Raw genomic sequence first — 23,450 nt, forward strand, 5'->3', positions numbered from 1 at the left:
GAGGAGCTCATGCCCTAGAATGTGCGCTCCACTGGGACAGAGAATGTTGTCTATGTCCCAGGGTCTGGGACAGTCCCTGTCACACTGATTTCTTAAATGAGTGACAGAAAGAACAACTCCCCATAAGCCCTTCACCCTAGACTCTTCCACCTAGACTACACCTCACATTAAAAAATCATCATCACAGGGCTTCCCTGGTGGCTCAGTGGTAGAGAGTCTGCCTGCCAATGCAGGAAATGCAAGTTCGATCCCTGGTCTGGGGATCCCTTGTGCTGTGGAGTAGTTGAGCCCATGTGTCACAGCTTTTAAGCCTGTGCTCTGGAGCCCAGGAGCCATGGCTACTGAGCCTGGTGCCACAGAGACTGTGCTCTGCAACGAGAGAAGCCCCCACAATGAGAAGCCCACACGCCACAACTAGAGAGTGGGTCCCTCTAGCTGCAACTGTGTTGCAGTGAAGACCCAGCACAACCAAAGGTGAATAAATAAACAAAATTTTTAAATAAATAAATAAAATCATCACCATAAAAGGAACAACCATCTTTCCAAGGCCAGCATTTTTAACCTTGGCACTGTTGACATTATAGGGGTGGAGAGGACATGCAGGGAGACCTGTGCTTGATAGAATGTTTAGTAACAGTCTTGGCCTCTACTCGCTGGATGCCAGTAACACCATCCCCCAGCACACCCGCCCCATGTGGGAATCAAAAATGTCTCCAGACACTGCCCAACGTCCCCTGGGGGCAAACCCTTCTCCAGTTGGGAATCACCGCTCTATCACTGCTCCAGGCCTACAGACAGTGCCCAGGGAGCTGACAGACACAGAGAACTCGTGTTTCCCATCCCCAGCATGATGCTGAGACAGCAGCCAGGGGAAACCCTTCTCCCTGCCTCCTCGGAGGCGAGAGCACCAGAAGGCTGGCTGTGAAGGAAATACTAGGTGATGAAAGTCAAGCAGATGTCTTGAACACAAATGCAGCCTGAGACGCGGGCTCTGGCCTTGTCGGTATTCGACAGGAGAAACCATTTTACCACTGTGCTGGGGATGGACTCGGATTTTAATGATCTCCTCTCACCCTCCTCCACCGCGAGGGCATGAAAGCATCTACACGCTCTATCAGGAGCAGGGGATCTGTCAGTAGCAGTTTCACCTGAAATGCAGCTTGCAGCATCTGCTCCTGCTCCTTGTTATGAACGAGGCTGAGATTTGTTCATATCTCCACAACCAGTTCAAAGGCTCTTCAGAGAGTGGGCTCTGCCATGCATTCACAGGGCCACGTACCAAGGAGAGAAGGGGACGCAGCTCCTGTCCCCCCAACCTGGGTCAGCTGCTGACCTCTCACACCGGGGTCCCTGACAAACTCAGGAGGGATCAGAGAAACCCTCCTCCTCCTGGGACTCTTGCAGGCATCATCTTACCTCTGTTGACTCAGTACCTGCACATATCTTGGCATGCTAAGCTTCTATCATATTCTCTTTCTTTACCAAAAAGTCACTAATAGCCAAAGCTGGCAAGGATGTAATAAAACATACCTTCCATAATACTGGGGATCGAGTCACATGGTAACATACATCAGTGACCTTGAAAATACATGTCATTACACCATGTATTTCTACTTCTGGGAATACATGGTAAGGAAATCTAACTGCTGAAAGGCTCATATACTCAAACATTCATCATATAACTATTTAGATTAAGGAAAACTGGAAACTGCTAAGTGTTCACTGTTAGATATTTTAGTTTGGTATATTGCAGTATAGATAGTCAGTGGACTTATACCATTTAAGTGTCATTTACAAAGAACAGCATCATAGTATACTAAAATGATCATGCTAACAAAATGTTCATGCTGTGTCATTACATGAAAAAAAAGAGAGAAAACCAAGTCATAGTCACAGAGTGATATCAACCATGAACACAAAAATTTTGACAAGACTTTGGGAAGTTAACAGCAACTGCATATGGGAAGGAAGTAAATTATTTCTCTTCTTCTGTTTAGCTTCAGAAGAGATTTCTCTTCTCTTCAGCTAAGTCCTCTTTCCAAATTAGCTCTCAACGAGGAAAAGAACAATTTAAAGACAAAAGAACAAAAACTCACAACTAGAGCATAAATATATCCCCTTCTTATTCCCTTTAGCCTAGTTAGCCCTCAGTGTTACAAGAGAACATTGTGTGAGTTTAAGGTACACGAAGTGATGATTTGATTCAGGCACATATTGTGAAATGATTACCAATTACAATAGATGACCTCACAAAATTACCACTGTGATGCTGTTGTTATGGTAAGAACACTTAAGGTCCACTCTCCTAACAACTTTCAAGTATACATGTAGTGTTTTTAACTAGAGTCACCATGCTACACGAAGATTCCCAGAAGGTACTCGCCTTACACCTGGAAATTTGTACTCTTTGACCAACATCTCCTTATTTCCTCGACTCCCTGGGAAACATCACTTTACTGTTTGTTTGAGTCTGGCTTTTTTAGACTCCACATAAATGATACCATACAGTAATTTTCTTTCTCTGACTTATATCACTTAGCATAATACCTTTGAGGTTCATCTATAGTCTCACAAACTGCAGAATTTCCTTATTCAAGGTTGAATAATATTCCATTGTGTATATATCGCACAGTTTCTTTATTCATTCCTGTGTCTAGGGGCACCAGGGTTGTTTCCATGTCTTGGCTATTGCAAATAATGTTGCAGTGAACAGAGCGGTGCAGACACCTCTCCAAGACAGCAACTTCATTTTTTTCAGATATATACTCAGAAATGGGGTCGCTAGATCATGTGATAGTTCAACTTTTAATTTTTTGAAGAACCTTCATAGTGGCTGCACCAATTTTCAACTCCAACAACACTGAGCAAAGGCCCCCTTTTCTCCACATCCTCGCCAACACTTGTTATCACTCATGGCTGTGTTGGCGGCCACTCTAATGGTAGGAGCTTCCCCAGTGGCTCAGCAGTAAAGAATCTGCCTGCAGTTCAGGAGATGTGAAAGATGCAGGTTGGATCCCTGAGTGGGGAAGATCCCCTGGAGAAAGAAATGGCAATCCATTCCAGTGTTCTTGCCTAGGAAATCCCATGGACAGAGGAGCTATAGTCCATGGGGTCGCAAACAGACATGACTGAGTGCGCGCGCGCGCACACACACACACACACACACATTCCAACAGGTGTCAGGTGACAGCACATTGTGGTTTTGATTTACCGGGTCAATTCCCAGGTAACTAGTGAGATTGAGCATCTTTTCATGTACCTCTTGGCCATTTGTATATCTTCTTTAGAAAAATGGCTGTTCAGGTCCTTTTCTGTTTTTATTTGGATTTATTTTTTGGCTATTGAGTTATATGAGTTCCTTATATATTTTGGATATTAATCCCTTATCAGATCGAAGGTCTACAAGTATTTTCTCCCATTCTGTAGGTTGCCTTTTCATTTTATCGATTGTTTCTTTTGTTATAGAAGCATTTTAGTTTGATATAGTCCCATTTGTTGATTTTTGCTTTTTCTGCTTACACTTTTGGTGTCATATCCCAAAATCACTGCCAAGACCAATGTTAAGGACCTTTTCCCTCTGTGGTTTCTTTCAAGGGTTTTTACAGTTTCAGAACTTATGTGTAAGCCCTCAATCTATTTCTAGTTAATTTTTGTGAGTGGTGTAAGATAGATAGGGGTCCAACTTCTTTTTTTTGCATATGAATACTCAGTTTTCCCAACATCATTTATTGAAGAGACTACTTTTCCAATTGAGTCACCCTAGTTTGCTTTTATCCTTAGCACTTAAAAACCAACTATTGTACCTCAGTCTGCATACTGTTTTTCTTCCTCAACCAGAACAGAGGCTCCATAAGGGTAGGCAAGTACTTGATACATAACTGATGCTCAGCACATTTTGGTTGACTTGGATTATGAGTTAGAGACAAAAATGTTGCTCCCAGTTAACTTCTATACACTATTGGAGGCAGAGTAACTGGCAGAACTATTTTGGAAAACTATGGAGTCACATCTCTAAACACTGAGCATTCACCTACCTTATGAGCAACGGATTCCACAACTAGGTATGCAGCATCTGAAAAAAATGTACACGTAGATGCGCCAGAGGACATGTCCAAGAGATTGCTACTCTGTAAGTCAAAACCCAGAAATTATCCAAGTGCTCCTTCACAAAAGAAGAGGTAAGTTGTGGAATAACCCCACAGCAATGAGAATGGACCAACCACAGTCACAAACAACAATGTATCACAAAGGTAATACTGAGCAAAAGAAGCCAGACACACACACAAATACCTTCTTATGATGCCATTGATAAAAGTATAAAAGCAGTCAAAACTAACCTTAGAGTTGTAACTCAGGAGAGCTCTTCCCTGGAAGGGGGACAGTGAGTATGGGAGTCACAAGATGGACTTTTCAGAAGCTGGTAACATCCTGTCCCCTGACTGGGCTGCTGGGTGGATGGTGTGTGAAAGTGCATCAGGTATGACTGGAACCCTCACTATCTCTGCACATCTTCCACTCCAATGAAACACACTCCCCACCCGTGCCAGGCTGTTAAGGACCAGGACTCTTCTGCAATTCTCTCTCCACTTGCTACTGGCCCTGACCTGGAGCCCTGACAATGTTCAACTCTCTGGACTTCAGCCTCCATACACATCCAGGCCAGTATCCTAAATGCTCCACCTCAACTGTACAGACCACACCCTTCTGCTGTCAGTGTCTGGGTCCTAAACTCAGGTAAAATAGCAGGAGCCACCACCTATGTCAGTAAGAGTTGCAATAAGTTCAAGGGTCTTGACCACCAGACAGATTCAGAGATAAAGTCTTATGTGACTTTCTCCCAGGTCCCAAGGCCTCTGGATGTCCACCTTGCCCAGATTTCTCTTGTCCCTTTATAGACCAGGCCTTTCCCTTTGCAGAAGAATACTTAACAGGCTTCCCTGGCCACCAAGCACCTCTGTTTCTTCGCTTGATCTCAGACAAGAAGACTGTGGATGCCAGAGGAGAGAGAGGATATTTTGCTCCCTGCTACATCTAATTGCCCAGCATAGTGCTTAGTACACAGAAGCCTGGACAGTGAGTATCTGTGGTATGAATACATGAATGAACAAACAAACTACTGAATCTGTGCACCAGGCTCTGGTTACTAGAAAGGTATAAGGATCTAGGTTCAGGATGACCATGGAAAAAAACAAAAGATATTTTTTTTAAGCACATGCAAAGGTCTTTCTGAGGAGAGAGGAATTTGTAAACCAATTTCATCTTATTTAAAAAAAAAAAAATTATCTAACACCAGGAAAGACAGCATGATTTTATCTTTACAATGGACAGCATTTTCACTTTCACTCCTTTTACCTCATTCAAGATGGCTTGCCGAAGGTTACAGACCAGGTACAGAGTCACAGCAAGGCTAGAAAGCTCAGGTGGGAAGTGATGCCTTTATGGGATGAAAGTATTGGACACCAACCAACCAAGCCCACCAAAGCCACAGAGGAATTCAACATGTCCAGCGAGTACAGAAATACCTGGAAACTACCCAATTATCCCTTAACAATGGGGTGACTGAAACATTCCAAATAGCCACTCAAGTCTGTTCAATACACTGAACTATTTTCTTCCTCTTGGCAATAGTTTTGTCAATTTTCAGTGCCATTAATTAGAGGAAATTCAGCCAACACAGAGTAAAGCAGAGTTTCAGAGTTTGCTCAGTGTGCCCCAAGGAATTACTGCTATGTCTTGTTGATCCTCATAAATTTTCCAGACTTTGACTAGTCTTTGCTCTTATTGTTCTCTGATCTTTCCAAAATGATCTGACCAATCAAGCATGAAGATTTAGTACACCAAGAAGAGAGTCCAGGCCATAGCCCTCAGACCTTCTCTGTGTTCCCAACTGACAATACAGTCTACCCTCTATAGCCATAGACGCAGAACCCTTGGATGTGGTGGGGGGAACTTGTACTAGGACATTTTACATAAAGAACTAGAGCATCCTTGGGGTTAGGTATCCACAGGGGTTCTGGAACCAACCGTATGCTGATATCGAAGGACAACAATATCTGCATCTCTATGCCTAGAGTAAACACTGTTTATTACATCTACCATCTTCAATACCCACTTCTCCATAAACCAGTGCCAATGTCAGAGTCAATGTCCTCCTGTTTATCTGTGCACAAAACATCATCAGTCCTGCTAGAGAAGATGCAAAGTCAGACCAGAGTTGGCTGTGATTAGGCCCCTTTGGAGACTTTGTCATGGGAAAGGTCCCACATCAGTTCCACTGAGCTCATGTGCATAAGCAGCCCTGATGCCCTAGGAGTAGTGACAAGTCAAACGTCACCCCACTCTAGGAACACCTCATGACAAGGTTTCTGCTGAGACCCATGCACATACATACACCAGAAAGCAAGCCCTTTCTTTCTACTAATGTCAACGATAGCCTTCTCGGCCTCAAGAGAAAATACAGCACTCATAATAATTTACTCTGCATCTTCAAACGCTCATTTTGTCTAAAATCATATTATTCATTAGTGCTAGTGGTATTGGCTATTGGGGACAAATAATAATTCTCCATGGTTTTCCTGAAAATACAGTCTGAGAACTATCTGCATCAGAATCACCTGGATTGCTTATTTTAAATGCAGGTTCCTGGGTGACACTCTTGACCTATTCAAGACTGCTCAGGCTGAGATCTGCATTTTAAACAAGCCAGTGATTTTTTTTTTTCAAGACTATAAAGACATAATTCTGAGAACCACTGCTCTAACACCTTTCTCTGGGCATCTTTCTTTTTGCCTTGGCCATGAAGCATCATCAGCAACTTGGCCTGGCCCTTCTTAGAACTCAAAGTGATTCCACTTAAATAGTGGAACAGTAAGGGCAGAGCTACAATAGGAAAGTGGAGCCTTTTGCCCACTGTCTGTTTTCTCCACGCTTTATCTCTGCAAAGATTGCCTGGAACACCCGAAGTAAGTTCTGCTTCCCTGCTTCAATCATAGGCGCCCATGGACTTTGCATAAATTCCTGCTCACCCACCACATAATTATGCTGGGGAATGTTGACAGTGTCTTCTGTAGTGCGACATGTCACAGATCACCCAAGAAGAGTTTGCAAAGTATTACAACAAAATGTATAACATGTCTTTCCTTCCTTCCTTCGCCACTGCACCAAAGAAAACTTGGCCCTAAATGATCAAGGGAGAGGGTTTCCTGAAGGACATATTTGCACAGAATCCTAAGAATACCAACCCAATCAAGTTAATTTGGACATCAGTGCTATCCTTCCAGGAGTATCCCCAGTAATTCGCATCACTAGTCGTGAACACACCTTACTTCTGGCCCCAAGATAAATCAACATCCTCACATCTGTCATAAGGACACTGGAAGGACCCGGACCCAGGGGCAATGACGCCTCATACTGTTCAGCACTCCAACTGCAGGTATGTCTGAACTCTGACACTTGTGGGTGGAAATCTTGGTTTCCATATTTAGCTTCCAGGTTTGGTGCCCAGTTGGTTCTCAGAAAAGGGAGGGAGGGATGGGCAGGACGTCAAGGAATAGTCCATATAATACCAGTCTCATTTTTTAAATAGAGACTTCACAAATCTCTCTATCCAAGAAATTCTATCTCACCCTGATTTCTAAAGAGCAACGAGAACTGGAGGAGTTCTAAAGCCCAGGATACTTGACCACAGAGGGAAGGAGAAACTCATGGGCCCCAGACCCCAGAGGAGGAGGAAGAATTTTTTTAAAGGGAGAGGTAGGGCAAGGGCAATTTACACAACAGAGATGGCTATGCCAGGACCTACAGTCAGAAAAAATTTAACTTTCAAAAAACCATATAGAACTGAAGACAGCCTCCTAGCCAACAAGGTATGGAGTAAAGACAGGCTTAAGGAAAATGGAACCAATTTCCCCAACATTTCTCTAAGACATGAGACAGAAAGCAACATCTACAGCTGTGTGCGAGCAACTCACTTATGCCCCCAGGACATAAAAGTGACCCTCGGAAATGATATCAGAATCACAGGTAATTATATCAGGCACTGAAAGATCACAAGGATCTACTTTGTGCCAGAAGCTCACTCCATGCTCCCAAAACTCCACAGGAGGTGCGATCATTAGTTTTGCAGATAAGGACAATGATGCTGCAGCCAAGACCCAAGTTCATCCACAACAAGACTGGAAGGTGAGCCCAGGCTCAGAGGGGCCTCTTCACCATGAAGAGCTTTCCACAGGTTCAGGGACCGCACCCAGATTGTGAAGGGGGGCGTTGAGCTTCTCAGTCAAGCTCCCCTGCCTCTCTACAGCATGCCCATCGGTTTGTATCCATCATCATGGTCAATTACTAACAGAATGAGAGACACAAGTCCAAGGCCAGCATGGCGTCCTGGGGCCAGCCCTCTACAAGGAACATCTGCTTCCTTGTCGTGTAAGTGTGCAAAATCCTGGTACGGAAGAGTTCATGCCTTCATTCCTTCATTCACTCAAATTCATTCAAACATTTACTAAGCAGATTTCTGCACTGGGCTCAATGGGAAAGGTCTGGGGACAAAGAGCTCTGTCCATCAGGATATCCTAAAAGGGGTTAAAAAGTTGTAAGGTCCTACTTAGAGATGGGGGTTAGACTGAAAGAAAAAAAAAAAAAAAAAAGATGTTTTTCAATGTGTGTGTAATCTAGAATCTTCACCTACCAAAAAATATGCACCAGTAATTCTACAGGCTTTCCTTTCCCAGAGATTCATCAAGAGGTGTGCTTAAGTAATAGTTCAAATCAATAAAATGCTAACAGACCACCTACTGCATGCAAGGCATGATAAAATGCAAGCTCTTGTTTCAGGAAGAATTAACTACAGAAGAAGCTAAAACATAAATACATACAACCATAAATTGAGGAAAAATGCATATGTAAGTATAACAGGAGTTGTTAATACTAACAAAATTAATAGCCTCCACTTAGTATTAAGCCAGACACTTTGCTAACAGCTTCACCAGTATTAGCCAATTTATCCTCCCCATGCCAGCCGAGTGGGGCTGATCAACACAGTGGATGCCTGTGATGTTTGCCCACAAGGCATCCATTTCCCCTTAAGAAACTACCCTTCAACCTACTTCAACCATGTAACCTGATGGAGTCCCCACCACCCAGGTCCCAGGTCCCACCCCAGGAATGGGTGTGTACCCAAGACTGGCCAGTTAACACATATGCCACCAATGTGGCCATAGTGATCAACTGGGGTACAACACAGGCAAACCTGACAAGTCTCAACTCTGGGACTTCTGTGGCAATACTGAGACATAAAAACTACAGTACGTTAAGTTCAGTTCAGTCGCTCAGTCGTGTCCAACTCTTTGCGACCCCATGAATCACAGCACGCCAGGCCTCCCTGTCCATCACCAACTCCCGGGGTTCACTCAAACTCACATCCATCGAGTCGGTGATGCCATCCAGCCATCTCATCCTCTGTTGTCCCCTTCTCCTCCTGCCCCCAATCCCTCCCAGCATCAGAGTCTTTTCCAATGAGTCAACTCTTCACATGAGGTGGCCAAAGTACTGGAGTTTCAGCTTTAGCATCATTCCTTCCAAAGAAATCCCAGGGCTATCTCCTTCAGAATGGACTGGTTGGACTTCCTTGCAGTCCAAGGGACTCTCAAGAGTCTTCTCCAACACCACAGTTCAAAAGCATCAATTCTTCGGCACTCAGCTTTCTTCACAGTCCAACTCTCATATCCATACATGACCACTGGAAAAACCATAGCCTTGACTAGACAGATCTTTGTTGACAAAGTAATGTCTCTGCTTTTCAATATGCTATCTAGGTTGGTCATAACTTTCCTTCCAAGGAGTAAGTCTCTTTTAATTTCATGGCTGCAGTCACCATCTGCAGGGATTTTGGAGGCCCAAAAAATAAAGTCTGACACTGTTTCCACTGTTTCCCCATCTATTTCCCATGAAGAGATAGGACCAGATGCCATGATCTTAGTTTTCTGAATGTTGAGCTTTAAGCCAACTTTTTCACTCTCCTCTTTCACTTAATAGAAATGTGTAATTGCCATGAGTCACTACATGGAACTAATCAACCTGAGAATACAACCAACACGTGGGAAATAGAGTCCAAAGATGGGTGGGCAGTTGGGGAAGTGGTAAGAAAATGACAAACACACACACCCAAGTCTGGTGGTGCAGCCCGAGCCCATGGAGCCAGCCTTTTCTAGATCTAGAACTTATCAGCAGAATTTTCAGTTACACAAGTAAATTTTCTTTTCCATTTAAGTCAGTGTGGACCAGGTTTCAGTCACTTGCAATTTGGAGCCCTCACCAATACACTGTGATCACCCTACATTTACCCAACGAGAAGTCAGGGATTCAGAGAGGACAAACAGCCTGAGACTGAATTTACTGTCTAAGGTTGCGGCGGGGAGACCACCATGGTTGTGTGCACTCAGGCCAGAAATCTGCAAGAGCCAGTCTGCCAATCGCCCAGATCCTATCTTTCCCCTTCATCCACCAATGCCAAGGTAGAGACACACGAGTCACTCTGCTATGGTCCCTTTTCTGCCTTGTGAGTTTATTTCTCGTTTACCTTCACACCGAGGGGATCCTCTGGAGTCCTAGCTTTATCTATGGCTCTATTAAACTCTTCCTTCTCAACACTGCTTTCTTTCTGAGTAGCACAAAAATGGCACATCCTACAATTGACAGCATCTTATACTGGAGAAAATATGAACCAAAAAATACCTGTAACCTTGGGCAAATTATTTAGTCTCTTATAGAAAATTTCTTCCCTTTGTAATTATCTTACCCGAGGAGATGAGACCATCTATGAGCTTGAGTCTGAGGAATTTCCTAAGGAACATAAACAGTCACCTCCCCAGAGGAAAGGTAAAATGAGTCATCTTGAAGGTGCTCAAGTTTAGACACTAAGCATGTTTAATTTGAAATACACTACAGTGAGTAAATGAGTAAGAAATGACATTTTACAATATTTCATTTCTAACATTACTGTGTCTCCCTGAGCACAATAAAATAGTTGTGCTCATGTTTATGTCCCACTCTGCCAGGGGAAGGGTATGGGTCCGATGATCCATTTGAAACCAGTCCTTGCTTTTGAAAATAATATCAGCATACAGGAGAGTACTCATCCGCCTAGCAATCCAATTCCACTGGAGCACAGTTGGGGCAGGGCTGGGAGAACCAGGAGACACAAGGGAACTCAGCCTGGGAGGGTCGACTGGGGCACAAGCTGTACCATCCTTGCCAGGCAAAAATGAGGTTCTCTCTACAAGAGTAAACTGAAAGGGCAGAAAATACAAGAATGGCCATAGGCTTATCAATTTCTACACTGTCCCTTTGTAACGATTCCCGTGAAATAATTATTTCTATTGGTGGTCATCTAGTATAGGGGATTTAAGATAATGGGTTCATTAAGGAAAGTCAGGATCACAAACTCATTTAATTCTCCTTGAACCTGTTTAATCAAAATGATTTTCTGCTACTCTCTATTACAAGTCGAGTTTCTGTGGTGACAGATTAATGACTGATCCACTAAGCCACACCACCTCTCTTGTCACCGACCCCACAGACTGAAGCAGCCACTATTCTATCAATAAGCCTCCCTTGCCCTTGAAACTCATTATGGCTGAGACGTTGAGATCAAATGAGCAGATCAGATGCTCCGTGCCACCCCAGTCCTGCTACAGAGACCACCAAATCCCACAGCGTGTGCATGAGAAAGAGAAAGCACGCAGGCTGGTCCTTGTGGTCTCATTAGAATTACAAACTCAGGTCACTCTGGAGTAAGATAAATGCCAGCCAAGGCAACACTTCTGAGTCTTCGGGCCTGCTAAAGGCAATTATCCCAGAGTTAAATGTCAGGGCTAGTTTCATGAGTGCAAAAGAAAGAAAATGTCATGTTTGGTGTAAGCAACAATATTATTTTAATCAAATCAGAAGCTCATTATTAGCAGAAGAGAAGCCCTGATGTGACCTCTACCATAAGCTGTGTCCACCTGGCTTCCCACTCCACTCGGTCTCAACCTAAGGCTCCTCACTGATTTCCCTTAGGCAGAAAGCAGCAAAGACGTTCAGTGTAATACCAGTGGCGACTCACAGCCCAAATCCACTCCTCTCAACGGGCTGCAAGAGTCTGGAGTCAGACCGCCTGGGTCCAGCCCAGCTCCTTCACAGTCCAGCTCTGTGGGCAAGAGACTTCACCTCCTAGTAAATAAGAATAATAGTGCTTCTCTCCTAGGATGGTTATGAATATTACATGAGATAATATATGTAAACTACCTTAAACAATGGCTAGCACACTAAGTGCAGGATAAATGTTAGATTCCACTATTTCTGCAATGTTTTATTTTAATTGCAATTTGTGTATATTACCTTTACAAGAAAAAAAACTTTTAAAAAAAGAAAACAGGGACTTCCCTGGTGGTCCAGTGGCTAACACTCTAAGCTCCCAATGCAGGGGGCTGGGGTCCGATCCCTGGTCAGGGAACTAGATCCCACACCCCACAATGAAGACCAAAGATCCTGCATGCCACAACTGGTAAGACCTGGTGCAGCCAAATAAATGAATAAAGATTCTGTTCAAAGAGAACAGAACAAGGAAGCAATACCGACTGCGGAAGTTAAAGTTCTAGCCAGCAGACAAGCGGTTACCTGAGAGAAGGGATCACATGTATATATCTTACTCATTCTTCTAGCCACTGCCTAGCACATGTTAGACAGTCAAATATTTGTTGGAATGAATGGACAGATTACAAATGAATGTAGGAATGAACAGAGGAAAATCTCCTTACCGTAACTGTATGGAAAGCCAAATCAGAGTCAGAAAAAGATCAGGAAAACGGCGGTGGCATCCTCACCCCTCAACCTGAAACCACAGAGGAGCTAAAAGCACACCAGTGGGAGCAGCTGGAATTGGGAAATAACCATACAACTTAACAAAAACATCTGCCTTCTTCATCTTCTCCTTCTTCATACTGTATTTGTGCAGAAGTCCAGGTCTCCATCTGGCCAAAACACCCCAATTGCTAGTATTTATCAAGGAAGAATGACCACCACACTAACAGGCTCCCACTACATTTTGGAGCAAAGAGTAGCTGTGAAAGTTTTACTTCTGGAAAGAAGGAGATAGCATTATTTGTGTATCTAGAACAACAGGACCACTTCAAAGTATTAAGTAGAGGCTGACCGGTCCTCTCTGGCAACATCACAGCACATTCAACAAGCAAGAGGACAAGGAGCACACAGCCCGCCACCCACTTTCACTTCAAATTTAGCCAATAACGTCCACCAAGGGGTATTATCAACTCTCTAAAAGGGGCTCTTAGTTTTCAGTTTCAAAAGTTCAAAAGCCACTTCTTAATATATCTTCCCTTAAGTGCAAAAAAGAAAAGAGACAAAGGAAGAAAAAGAAAACAAGTCAAGGGAAAGGGCAAAAAGTTTTCTTTCACAAAGTAAAAGAAAAAAAGTGACTTTATCACAAACTGACAAGCATCATAACAATATCATAACAACAGTCTCAGGGCCTGGTCTTTCAAAGTGATCAGGGGTTTCCACAAAACTGAAACATCAGGAGAGAAGCTGAGCGTTGTCAATCTCCAGCGAGACCAGTGAAACAGTGATGGCTCGGTGAAAATCACCAGGCTGGCTGATCCCTGGCACCCTTAGCTGAGGCTTTGTCAACTGTCCACTGAATTGCTTCTACAGGAAGCAATCTTTTAGTCCCTGGTCCCAGGGGATGGAGGTTTTGTGCTTATTTCAAGTAAAACAATCAACTAAAGACACTCAGACTCAGCCTAAAAGAGAATCTAGTTTGAGTTTCGCAACACATTAAAGAGGTTAATGGCATTAAATTATGTCTGACCCACGGCTAGCATCAGAAGACTCCATGGAGCATATATTAATGCCATGGTTGATGATTGAAGATATTTGGAATTCTGAAACATTTTGGATGTTTTTAATGGTACGTTGGATTAAATTATCATTTTTAAAGAATATATACTGCTAAAAAATATTAGTTGAACACCTAAAATTGCTTCAGAAACAAAAAAAGCAATACATTTGAATACAGGTTTTCTCTTTTTGTTAAGATTAGGATATTTTCAACAGGAAGTATTCCTAGTCATCCTAGGAATTACCTAGAATGTTCTTTTAAAATATGGATTTCCAGCACTCATCCCAGAACTATAGAATCAGAATCTCTGAGGAGGAAGGGGTGAGTCTGGGTGCTACAATTTAACAAGCCCCCCAGGTGAGAGCTTCATGATCAGTTAGGCTTGTAAAAACACTGATCCAAGAATTTAAAATGTCACCATTTGCAAGAAAGATGAGAAATGAAGAAAAGCCCAATCTTTCAAAATTTAAATCTGAATGGGAAACAAGAATAATGCCATATGCATGATACACCAAGACTAGAAAGCCTTAAAAAGATACAGAAGCAGAGTAAACCTGTCCACACGGAAGACCAACAAGCACAGTTGCTTTCCATCCAACCCAGCTGCCACATGAACCAGAGGGGGTGTGCAGAAGGGGCTGAGTCCTCCAGCTCTAGCTGAGTCAAGCATCCACCCCTTTCCTCAACTCTAAAATGTAATGAAGAAGGTAAGAAAAAAGCAAGATAATTTCTACCCTGTGTGAGTCTGGGAATGGAAGCTTCCGTGGGGCATCTTTCAGGCAGCTTGGCCATCTTTTTCAGCCACAGGCAAAGGTAGTCTGTACAGGGCTCTTTGGGGAGGAACGGAAAGGGGATGGAAGATGGTTAACAGAATAGATCAGGAACAGGAGATGTCATGGTGCCAGGTGGTGGGGGCGGGGGGAGCGGGGAGGAGCGCAGTAAGGCCTCATATCGCTTGTTCACCGCAAGTGTTTGAAAGTCTCTTTCAAGGAAAAGACCACCATCAACTAAAGGGAAAGGGAAGAGGAACAGAGAGGAGAGAGATAAGTAAGTCCCCACTCAAGGCCTTAGCGCCTCTGGAATGGGCCCTGGAGAGATGCTCTTTAGAAAGTACTAGAAGACATCTGGATTTCTCAGGCCCTCCCTTTGCAATGGCTGGGCATGTCCGGCATGGGGTAAGAGGAATCCAGGGTAGGGGGTGACTCCCACATGTCTCCCACTCAAGGAGTCCTGTGCCAAGACCAGGGGCTCCGTGGTATGGGTCCCTCCCCAGGGCAGGAATTCCTAGTGTTAAATATCATCCAAGTTTTCCCTAGTCCCCTAGAAGCACACGGTCCCAGCCACCTAGGGCAGCCTCTGAGAGAGCTGGCAGCACCTCCCACAGCACAGAGGGGATGCCATCTGCTGGAAAGACTGCATCAGGAGCCTCTGGGCCGGCATCCTTGGGGCGTACCTGGGGAGCAGCCGCCAGCCTGGGGCAGAAACAGGCAGCAGATTGCCACTGGGTGCCCAGGAATAACTTTCTCGCCTCCCACGGCTCCCTCAGAGGAGCGATCCTCTGCCATTCAGGCTCCCCTTCAGGGTGGCGGACCAACTCACCAGTGCCTGCTCCCTTTCCCTTCTTCTAAGGATTCCCAGGGGCCAAACCCCCATGCTCCCTCCCAAGAGGAGCATGTATTAAAGCCATGGTTCTCTGAACCTCCTGGACACCTGGCTCCCTACTCAACGAGCTGGGCTCACTCCAAACCTAAACCTCGGCAGCAGGCATTCTTCTGGACACCCCCCACCCCACCGCGCCCCCTGCCAGAGATGGTCTAAGTCACTGCTGCCCAGGGAGGTTCTCCAGGGGGCTTGATAAAGTCAACCAGCAGCATTAGGAGAACTCGAAAGCTTAAGGAGCCTCTGTCTCCGCAGCTGCTCGCTGTTAACAACATGTTCAGTGCAGTCACTTTCCCCCAGTCGTACCAATTACACACACCTGGACCACAGGTAACAGGGGCGAAGAGCATCAAGCCTTCCAAGTTGTCTTTAAAGTTCCTCTCAGGCAAGATGAAGCCCATGAACCCCGACCCCACAAGCTGCCTGCGAAGTCTGCACCAGCGCCTTTCCCACACGTTAAGGAGGCGCACCGCACCGCACCGCACCCCCAACCACCACCCACCTCTGGCTCTGAGGCTCTCCCGCCACCCGCAGGGCCCCCGAGTACTCACGTCTCGAAAGCGGTTCCAGTACTTGTCCCGCTCGTACTCAGAGACTGTGCTCAGCCACTGGTCATTGTCCAGGAAATTGCCGTTGTTCGGGCCCGCGCCTCCGGCGAGCGCGTCCAGGTGCCGGCTCTCGACCTGGAGGAGGCACCACGCCGCGGCAGCCGCCGCGAGCACCGCGATCGCTGGCATCTGCGGGGCAGGGGCACGCGGGGGCGGTAAGGGGAGGCCCGGGGCGGCGAGCCCAGGGCCGCGCGCCCCCGCCGTCGGGGCAAGCAGGGACCGCCCCGCGGGGCCAGGGTCAACCCTGGGCACACCTGCGGCGGATCTACAGACCCAGGGGTCTTTCTCACGAATGGAGGGGGGTTGGGTCGGTTTCAAATGAAGAGGCTGCGTCACAAATTAGGGGCCGCTATCAAACTATAGAGGACCCCTATCGTCCGGGCGCCCCACGCACCGCCGCTCTCGGATAGGGGCTTCAGTACCCCTCCCCGAAAACGGAGAGCCCTGGCTCCGCAAGCCTGACTCCCAGACACTGCGCCCAGAGCTCGGGGTAGGGAGGGGGTAAAGAGGGCTCCGAGCAGCAGTCCAGGCTCCCACTGAATGAGGGATATACCTGCGTACGGGGTGGGGGGGTGTCTCCCCTCGGCCCCCGCCGCCGCCTCGGGGAAAGAGGGGCGCGCGGAGACAGCCCCAAGGCAGGCCCTGACCCCGCCAGCCCCCACCCCCGGTGGCCGCGGGGAGGTGTCCCAACTACGCCAAGTTGGGGCGCGGGGTTCTGCAGGAAACGTACCTTGGGGCCCGGCCCGGGTCCCCGCGTCCGAGTTGCTCGAGCTCTTGTGGCGCGGTCGCCGGGAAGGCTAATCGGCTGGCTAGCTCCCCAGCGCTCCTGCCACCCGCCGCCGCGCGTCCTGCCGCTTTGTGAGCCCGCAGCGCTCTGGCTCCGCTCGCTCGCTCGCTCGCAGGCTCGCTCGGGCGCGGCGTCCGCGGGCGGAGGAGCCCGAGCGCTCGAGCCGAGGCCTCTGGCGACCCCTGGCGGCCGCGCGCCGCTGTGCGGCCCGCCCGACCGCCCCGCCGCCCCTGGTCCTGCAGCTGGAGATCCTGGTTATCCACATCTCTACGCAAGGCTGAAATAAGCTTTCAGGCCCAGGCTGGCGAGCGACAGCTAGGGAACTGAGGATCAAGGCCAAGAGGAGGGCCAACGTTGAGGCATTCTCAAAACCAAGGTCGTTGGACCACTTAAATCAGGATCATCTTAGTGGGGGGGCGGGGGAGGACTTTTTAAAAATCAGGACTCCTGGTTCACGCCCCAGACTCGCTGAATCAGCGTGCCTTAGGAGAGCATCCTGAGGTGAGTGAATCTCTGCACTGCCCACCCCAGGTCATGCACCCACCCACGTCTCTGCACATCCATGGCCTGTACCATGACAACTACCGTCAGTCCCTTAAGACAGTCCTTCTGGCCCCCATTTCTATCATTTGTCACCTATTTCTGCCTGGTGTCACCACATTGACCCTGTGGGCATCCCTTGGTGTTCTTACACAGCAAGGTCCATATCTGTTTCTGTCCCCACCCCTTGGGAACTGGCCGCAGCACCAGCCTCTTGGGTTTTCCTAGAGGGGAGGGAGCAGGAGAGGGAGAACTAGGCCAGGCTCAGGGACAGGACACAGAGGCAGGAGATGCAGCCCCCATTGGCATTCCAGATCCTCAGGCAAGTCTGATCAAAAGGACAGGGCATACTGACCTGCTGCCTTGTACAACCACGGCCCATTCTGCAGATGGCTGAATGCTTTTAGAACAGGTCTGAGATAGTCACCCATCTTCCCTCAATACACACTTACATCTCTTCGTGTTTGCTTTCCTGATAAAGACCAAACTCACGGCTGGGGCTCCAAACCCTGCACATTTGACCTCTCTGGCTGCCTGTCACACCACTTCATCTCTTCCCTGACTTCCTAGCTTTGGTATGGGTCTCAGTGGATGCGAGCTCCCTCTAGCACTGGGTGGTAACTTCTACTTGGGCTGCTATCCAAGGGACTAGCGGTGGGTGGTGACTTCTACTTGGACTGCTGACCACACCTGCCCCCAACACCAGCCTCATTGATTTCAGCCCTCAGCTTACTCACCCTGACTGCTTCAGACAGGCTTGCTAAACTGAAGGCCAGGATGCTGCATGAGGCCAGGATGCTGGTGACTTTCCCCTGAGAACAGTGCTTCTCAGCTACAAGATCACTTGAAATCACTCATTCCAAGTATGTGTCTCCGCGTGCCTGGAGTGAGCTCCGTGAGGGCAGAGGCCCAGTTTGGCTTGTTCACCAGTGCCCACGGTGCCCAGAGCCAAGCTCCCGACACTGAGCCCCAACATATGTGAGGTGGTCATCTACTGATTGTGCTGCAAGTGATTTGGTTGCATGTAGAAGTTGGATTATGATTTTTTCCTAAAAAAAGTAGCAGATGCTTATCCCAGCATTACTGTGACTGATTTACATTCCTAGAAGTGTTCCTGAAAGGGAGGAAAAGAGTGGAGTCACAACTATTATACCGGGGACTGCGGTTGTCACAGGAATATTTTAGGTATTTTCATTTTATGTCCTGGTGGTGTCAGAGCAGGAGAGAAATTTACATATGATGGAGAGTACATTTCTTACATTCTCATGGAAACCCAAGTAAGTTCAGCTCCAATTCCTTTTTCCATCCACTCTAACCTGCCTTTCATCTTCCCTGACTGACATGACTTATCACATCAGCAGTCTCCTCCAAGTGGGCAGCCCTGAATCCTCCCATATTTGACTCTGAGTGTCCCTTTAGGGCCCCATGGGACTCTCCCTCCTGGCTGGATGTACCCACGTGTACACGCCATTGCTTCTCTGGGCTCGGGCCAAAGCTGTCTGCCCTCTCTGGGTGTTCCCATCCTGTCCTGTGCTGAGATGCTCCTGTTGCATTTCCAGCCCAGAACTGTCTGATAACTTCCAGCTGTATATCCAGTTTTATAATCGACAAGTCCTCCAGATGCCCCAGGGGTATGTCAAATCAGAAGTCTAGATTTTCCTCCACAAACCTGTGCTGAGTCCTCCCCATAATAGTAAATGTCTCCCCAGCCACATGGCTGCTAAAGCCAGAAACCCACGAGGCACCTTCAATCCCTCCATCTCCCTGGTCCCTCACTGCCCATCTCTCAGCAAGCCAATCCCCTCCACTTTCAGACTCCCCTCCCACTCATCCTCATCCTTCCACCTCCATGGGACCACCAGGTCCTCTTGACTGTCACGCCCTCCTGAAAGACTACAGTGGCATCTTGGCTAGTTTCCTTGATTCTTTCCTTTCCCTTCCAACCCACTATTCACTAAGGGGTCAGTGCCATCTTTTTAAACAGATTGTTACTTCATCTTATAAAACTGCTCAATGGCTCACCATGACACGCAATGAAAATCTAAACTCCTTGCTGTGATCCATAAAGCCCGGCACCATCTGGCCCCTTCTCCTATGCTGTGATTCCCTGAATTCTAGCCACACTCCTGCTCACGATTTTGCATGCACATGAAGCATGTTCTCACCTCTGGTCCTCTGCACTGGCCATACCCTCTGCCTGAATGGTCCTCTCCCTCCTCTTCAAAGGTCAGCTCCTTCTTGCGAGCCTGCTCAGATGTACCACCTCATCAAAGTCTTCCCTGACAACCCATCTAAAATAGGCCCTCCCCATCCAGCCACATCAATACTCTCCATCCTTGCATTTGGTTGTTCCCTTTTTGTCCCTTGATTCTCTGTCTTGCAATTCAAATAGTAATTCTAGAAAAACAAAAACAATGTATTTTTCATGCCTGTATCTCCAGGCTTAACTCATAGCCTGATGGGCATTCAATAAATATTTACCCAATAATTGGATGAATGAGTGAAGCAAATTCCATAACCCTTAATTCACCCTAAAGTTTGAAACCTAACTGTCTGGAGACATTTCCTCTGGTCACCCTTAAACCCCTTGCTCTGCAGATTCAATCTCTGCTTTTCTGGCCAGCCCTGTCCCTGGTTTAATCAGAGGGCATCTGCTCTTGGCCAGGCTCCAGTTCCACAACTGGAATTGTCCCTGTAACCACCCACCAGGGTGGGAAGGGCACTCAGAGCAGCCGAGGCAGGCGTGGGGTTGCTGAAGCTGGCCTGAGATGAGAAAGGACGTAACCTTGGAGCCAGGGCAAGGAGCTAGAAGCTGGAGACCTGCCATCAGCCCAGCCGGCTTGGCGAGGAGGGATGTCAGATTTATTCGGCCGCGGGAAGCACCCGGGACCAAAATCAATACTGAGCCTTGGGGCTGTATTTCTGCTTGTCATTGGCTTACACACCACTATAATAACTCCTTGTTTTAACATAGTTCTTATTTCCAAAGAGCACCACATGTTTTATTTTCAGTTTAATGGATCCTCAAACATGTGCTATTGGTAGCCTGAAGCAGACATAACTATCACCATTTTATGCTGGGAACAGGGACACACAGAAAGGTTAGATGAATTGCTGAAGGTCGCAAAGAGAGAGAGAAAGATGGATCTAATAGTGGAAAGTTCTAGGTGTAGTGCCCCCCCCAACTTCATGATACCTCCGTCTGATCAGAGGGACCTGTAACACTTACACTGTCATCAACCCAGATTTATTTTTAGCTGCACACTCATATACCTACCTGTTACACAGCATCTCCATTTGGCAACTGTCTCACTGGCCACATGAACTCACTGTGTCCAAAACTGAATGCTTGAGCTGTATCCCCCAGCAAACCTGCTCCCCTTCCACCTCCCCGATGGGAAAGCAACCGCCACTATGCTAGTGGTGGTCGCCAAATGCTAGTGTCATTCTGACGTCCTTCACAGCCACCACTTTTAATGAATCAGTCAAAAAATAAAAATGAGGAGAAATGGCTCAAAAAAAAAAAAAAAAGAATCAGTCAACTGTCAGGTCTACCGTTGCAGTTATTTCCAGTTCCACCCACCCTCCTCCACTGCTATACTTTCCCGCCACCTCTCACCCCCAACTCCACAGGGCCCCTTACAAAGGTCTTGCCTCTCAGTCAGCCATGTGTAGTTCATTCTCCATGTAGATGCCAGAGTGATCCCATCTCAGCATAAATGTGGTCACTTCTCTCTCCTCACTGACCTTCCTGAGCTCTCAGGGTGACGATCAGGCACCCCACTATGACGACCTATGCACCCACTAAGCCTGGGGGCTGCCACCCTCCTTGGTCCCACATATCCCTCCCCCTCCCCTTCTGATCACCTGCATCCTACACCCTCCACCTCAGGGCCCTTCTGTGGGGGGCTCACTACAGCCTGGATGCTCTCCTTCTTCCCTGCCTTCTCCTCACCCTCCCCATGCACACTTCAGTTCACAGCTTCCCTCCAAGTGCTCAGGAAAGCCGCCCCTGACCCCAACAACCCATGGCACTCATCCCAGCTGTGTAATGCCCAGCTCCCACCAGGCACTCAAGGCACAGGACAGGGTCCAGCTGTGCATGTCTTGTCTTATTTGCTGATGAACCCGTAGTGCTTAAAAAAGCCTCTGGTACACGGTAGGTACACAATAAATATTGAACAAATCAATGGATGCTCACAGCTCAATGCATTTAGTTCCTTAGAGGCAAAGGAGCTCCCAGGTTTACGTTGACATCTTAACCCCAACACTCCATAGATGGAAGGTGGTAACGGTGGAGGAAGACTTGACCTCTCCAGTCACAGGTCTGAGGATGAAGCTGGAACCCATCCTGGCCCCATGAAGAGAACAATGAAATAGATGCGCTTCCTGGCATCCCTGAAAACAGCTCACCCAGCAGGGCCTGTAGCTTTCACAAACACGTCGATTTCACCTATTGATTATATGTGTTCAGCAGAACCAGGCTCACTCCACCTCCCCACATCCTCCATTGCCATCCTCACCCCCAACATGTACCTTCATGCTTTCTTCTCCTCCCCATGCAGAGCCATGGTGTATGGGCAGCCTAGCTTGGGAGGAATTGATTTTAAGCAAATGAATACCTCACAAATAAATGAAAATAACTGGCAGAAAAACCTAAAGGCCAAGTAATTACCCAGGGACAGAGTAGAGAGGGTCAAAGAATCACCAGTGTGACAATACCAGTGACATTTGCTGATGTGTACAGGGCACTTGCGATGTATCAGATCAGATACCGTAGTCCTGTGTGTCATATAATGTCATCCTTACTGCAACCCCCTAGGAAGTTGGCACTGAGATAAGCCCTATTTCACAGCTGGAGACACTGAGTCCCAGCGCTGTGCTGTCACTCATTCTGGATCCCTCGGTGAGTAAATGGAAGAGCCAGGACTCAAACTGGCCACTCTGATGGCAAAGGCCTCCCACAGCCCTCAACCCCACAGCTGACGTCTCCTTCACTGCCCCATTTCCCTCACCTCCCGCGATAAATTTCACACTAGGGGAAGGGCACCTTCTGATGCAAATGGGCTGGTACCAATTCGTTTATACACAATGTATGTTGTCGTCATGAAGTTTAGTGTCTGTTACCATGGAATGTATGGTCTAGTCAGCAAGATTTAAATGGAAAATAATACTAAATTAATTATGGTTGTGATCGTATATCCTGCAAAAGGCACTGGCACCTGTGACTCATTGAATATAGTAGCAAAAAACTTAATATGACACAGGGTCACATTAAGTGTAAAAGAGTATTTGGCTGCCAAGGGCCACATGTTTGGTCCTCCCCCAGGAACACTGGGATGCTCGCTACCTCTAATAGTGATGGCTGCTTACAAGACACCTGGTAAATGAGACGAGGTGGTGTCTTGACCCACCTCTGCGGTCCCCCAGGTAGAGCCTAATGAGGTGGCCAGGGATCATGGGAGAGAGACTCCTGGGGACCAGGGTATCTGTGAAAGACACTGGGGAGGGAAGCCACCTGGGTTGCTCTGGGGAAGGCAGAGTCTTCATTTACCCATTCAGCAATCAGCTATGGAGCAGGCCCTTTGTGCCAGGCTAGATGACGATGGGAAGACGACAGGGAGGTGGGACTGATAGAGCCCAGCCCTCATGGAGCTCTCTCTAGCAGAGAGGGCCTCAGCACTTCTGGGCAGCACTGCAGGCAAGTGTGCTTGGCCAGCTGGAAAGCACTTGTCTTTGTTTGATTCCTCTGTGCTCCTGCAGGCTCCCCAAAGCTAAGACATCCTTCGGCCTGGAATGTTCTCCCAATTCTTAGTTTGTGGGACTATCAGCTGTCAGCCGCATCCCATTTCAGAGAAGTTAACACAGCACTCATCTCAGACCCAAGAAGACAATGTCATGCTTATCTCATAGGGGATTAAATGTGTTTATATTTGTGATGTGCTTAGAAAGTTCCTTC

General features: G+C 47.2%; 1 protein-coding gene across 1 annotated transcript in view; it reads right to left on the reverse strand.

Annotated features, from left to right (window-relative positions):
• SPOCK1 (SPARC (osteonectin), cwcv and kazal like domains proteoglycan 1) overlaps window positions 1-17,052 on the reverse strand; it is a 583,379-nt gene extending 566,327 nt beyond the window's left edge. The window contains exons 1-2 of the mRNA XM_070374382.1: window positions 16,895-17,052; window positions 16,108-16,293 (exon numbers count right to left, since the gene is read on the reverse strand). Coding sequence (XP_070230483.1) covers window positions 16,108-16,293 — 186 coding nt within the window. The 5' untranslated portion in view covers window positions 16,895-17,052. The remainder of the gene's footprint in view (window positions 1-16,107; window positions 16,294-16,894) is intronic.
• Between the last annotated feature and the right edge of the window lie 6,398 nt (window positions 17,053-23,450).

This window comes from Bos mutus, chromosome 7 (genome assembly GCF_027580195.1).
Source record: "Bos mutus isolate GX-2022 chromosome 7, NWIPB_WYAK_1.1, whole genome shotgun sequence".
NCBI lineage: Eukaryota > Metazoa > Chordata > Mammalia > Artiodactyla > Bovidae > Bos > Bos mutus.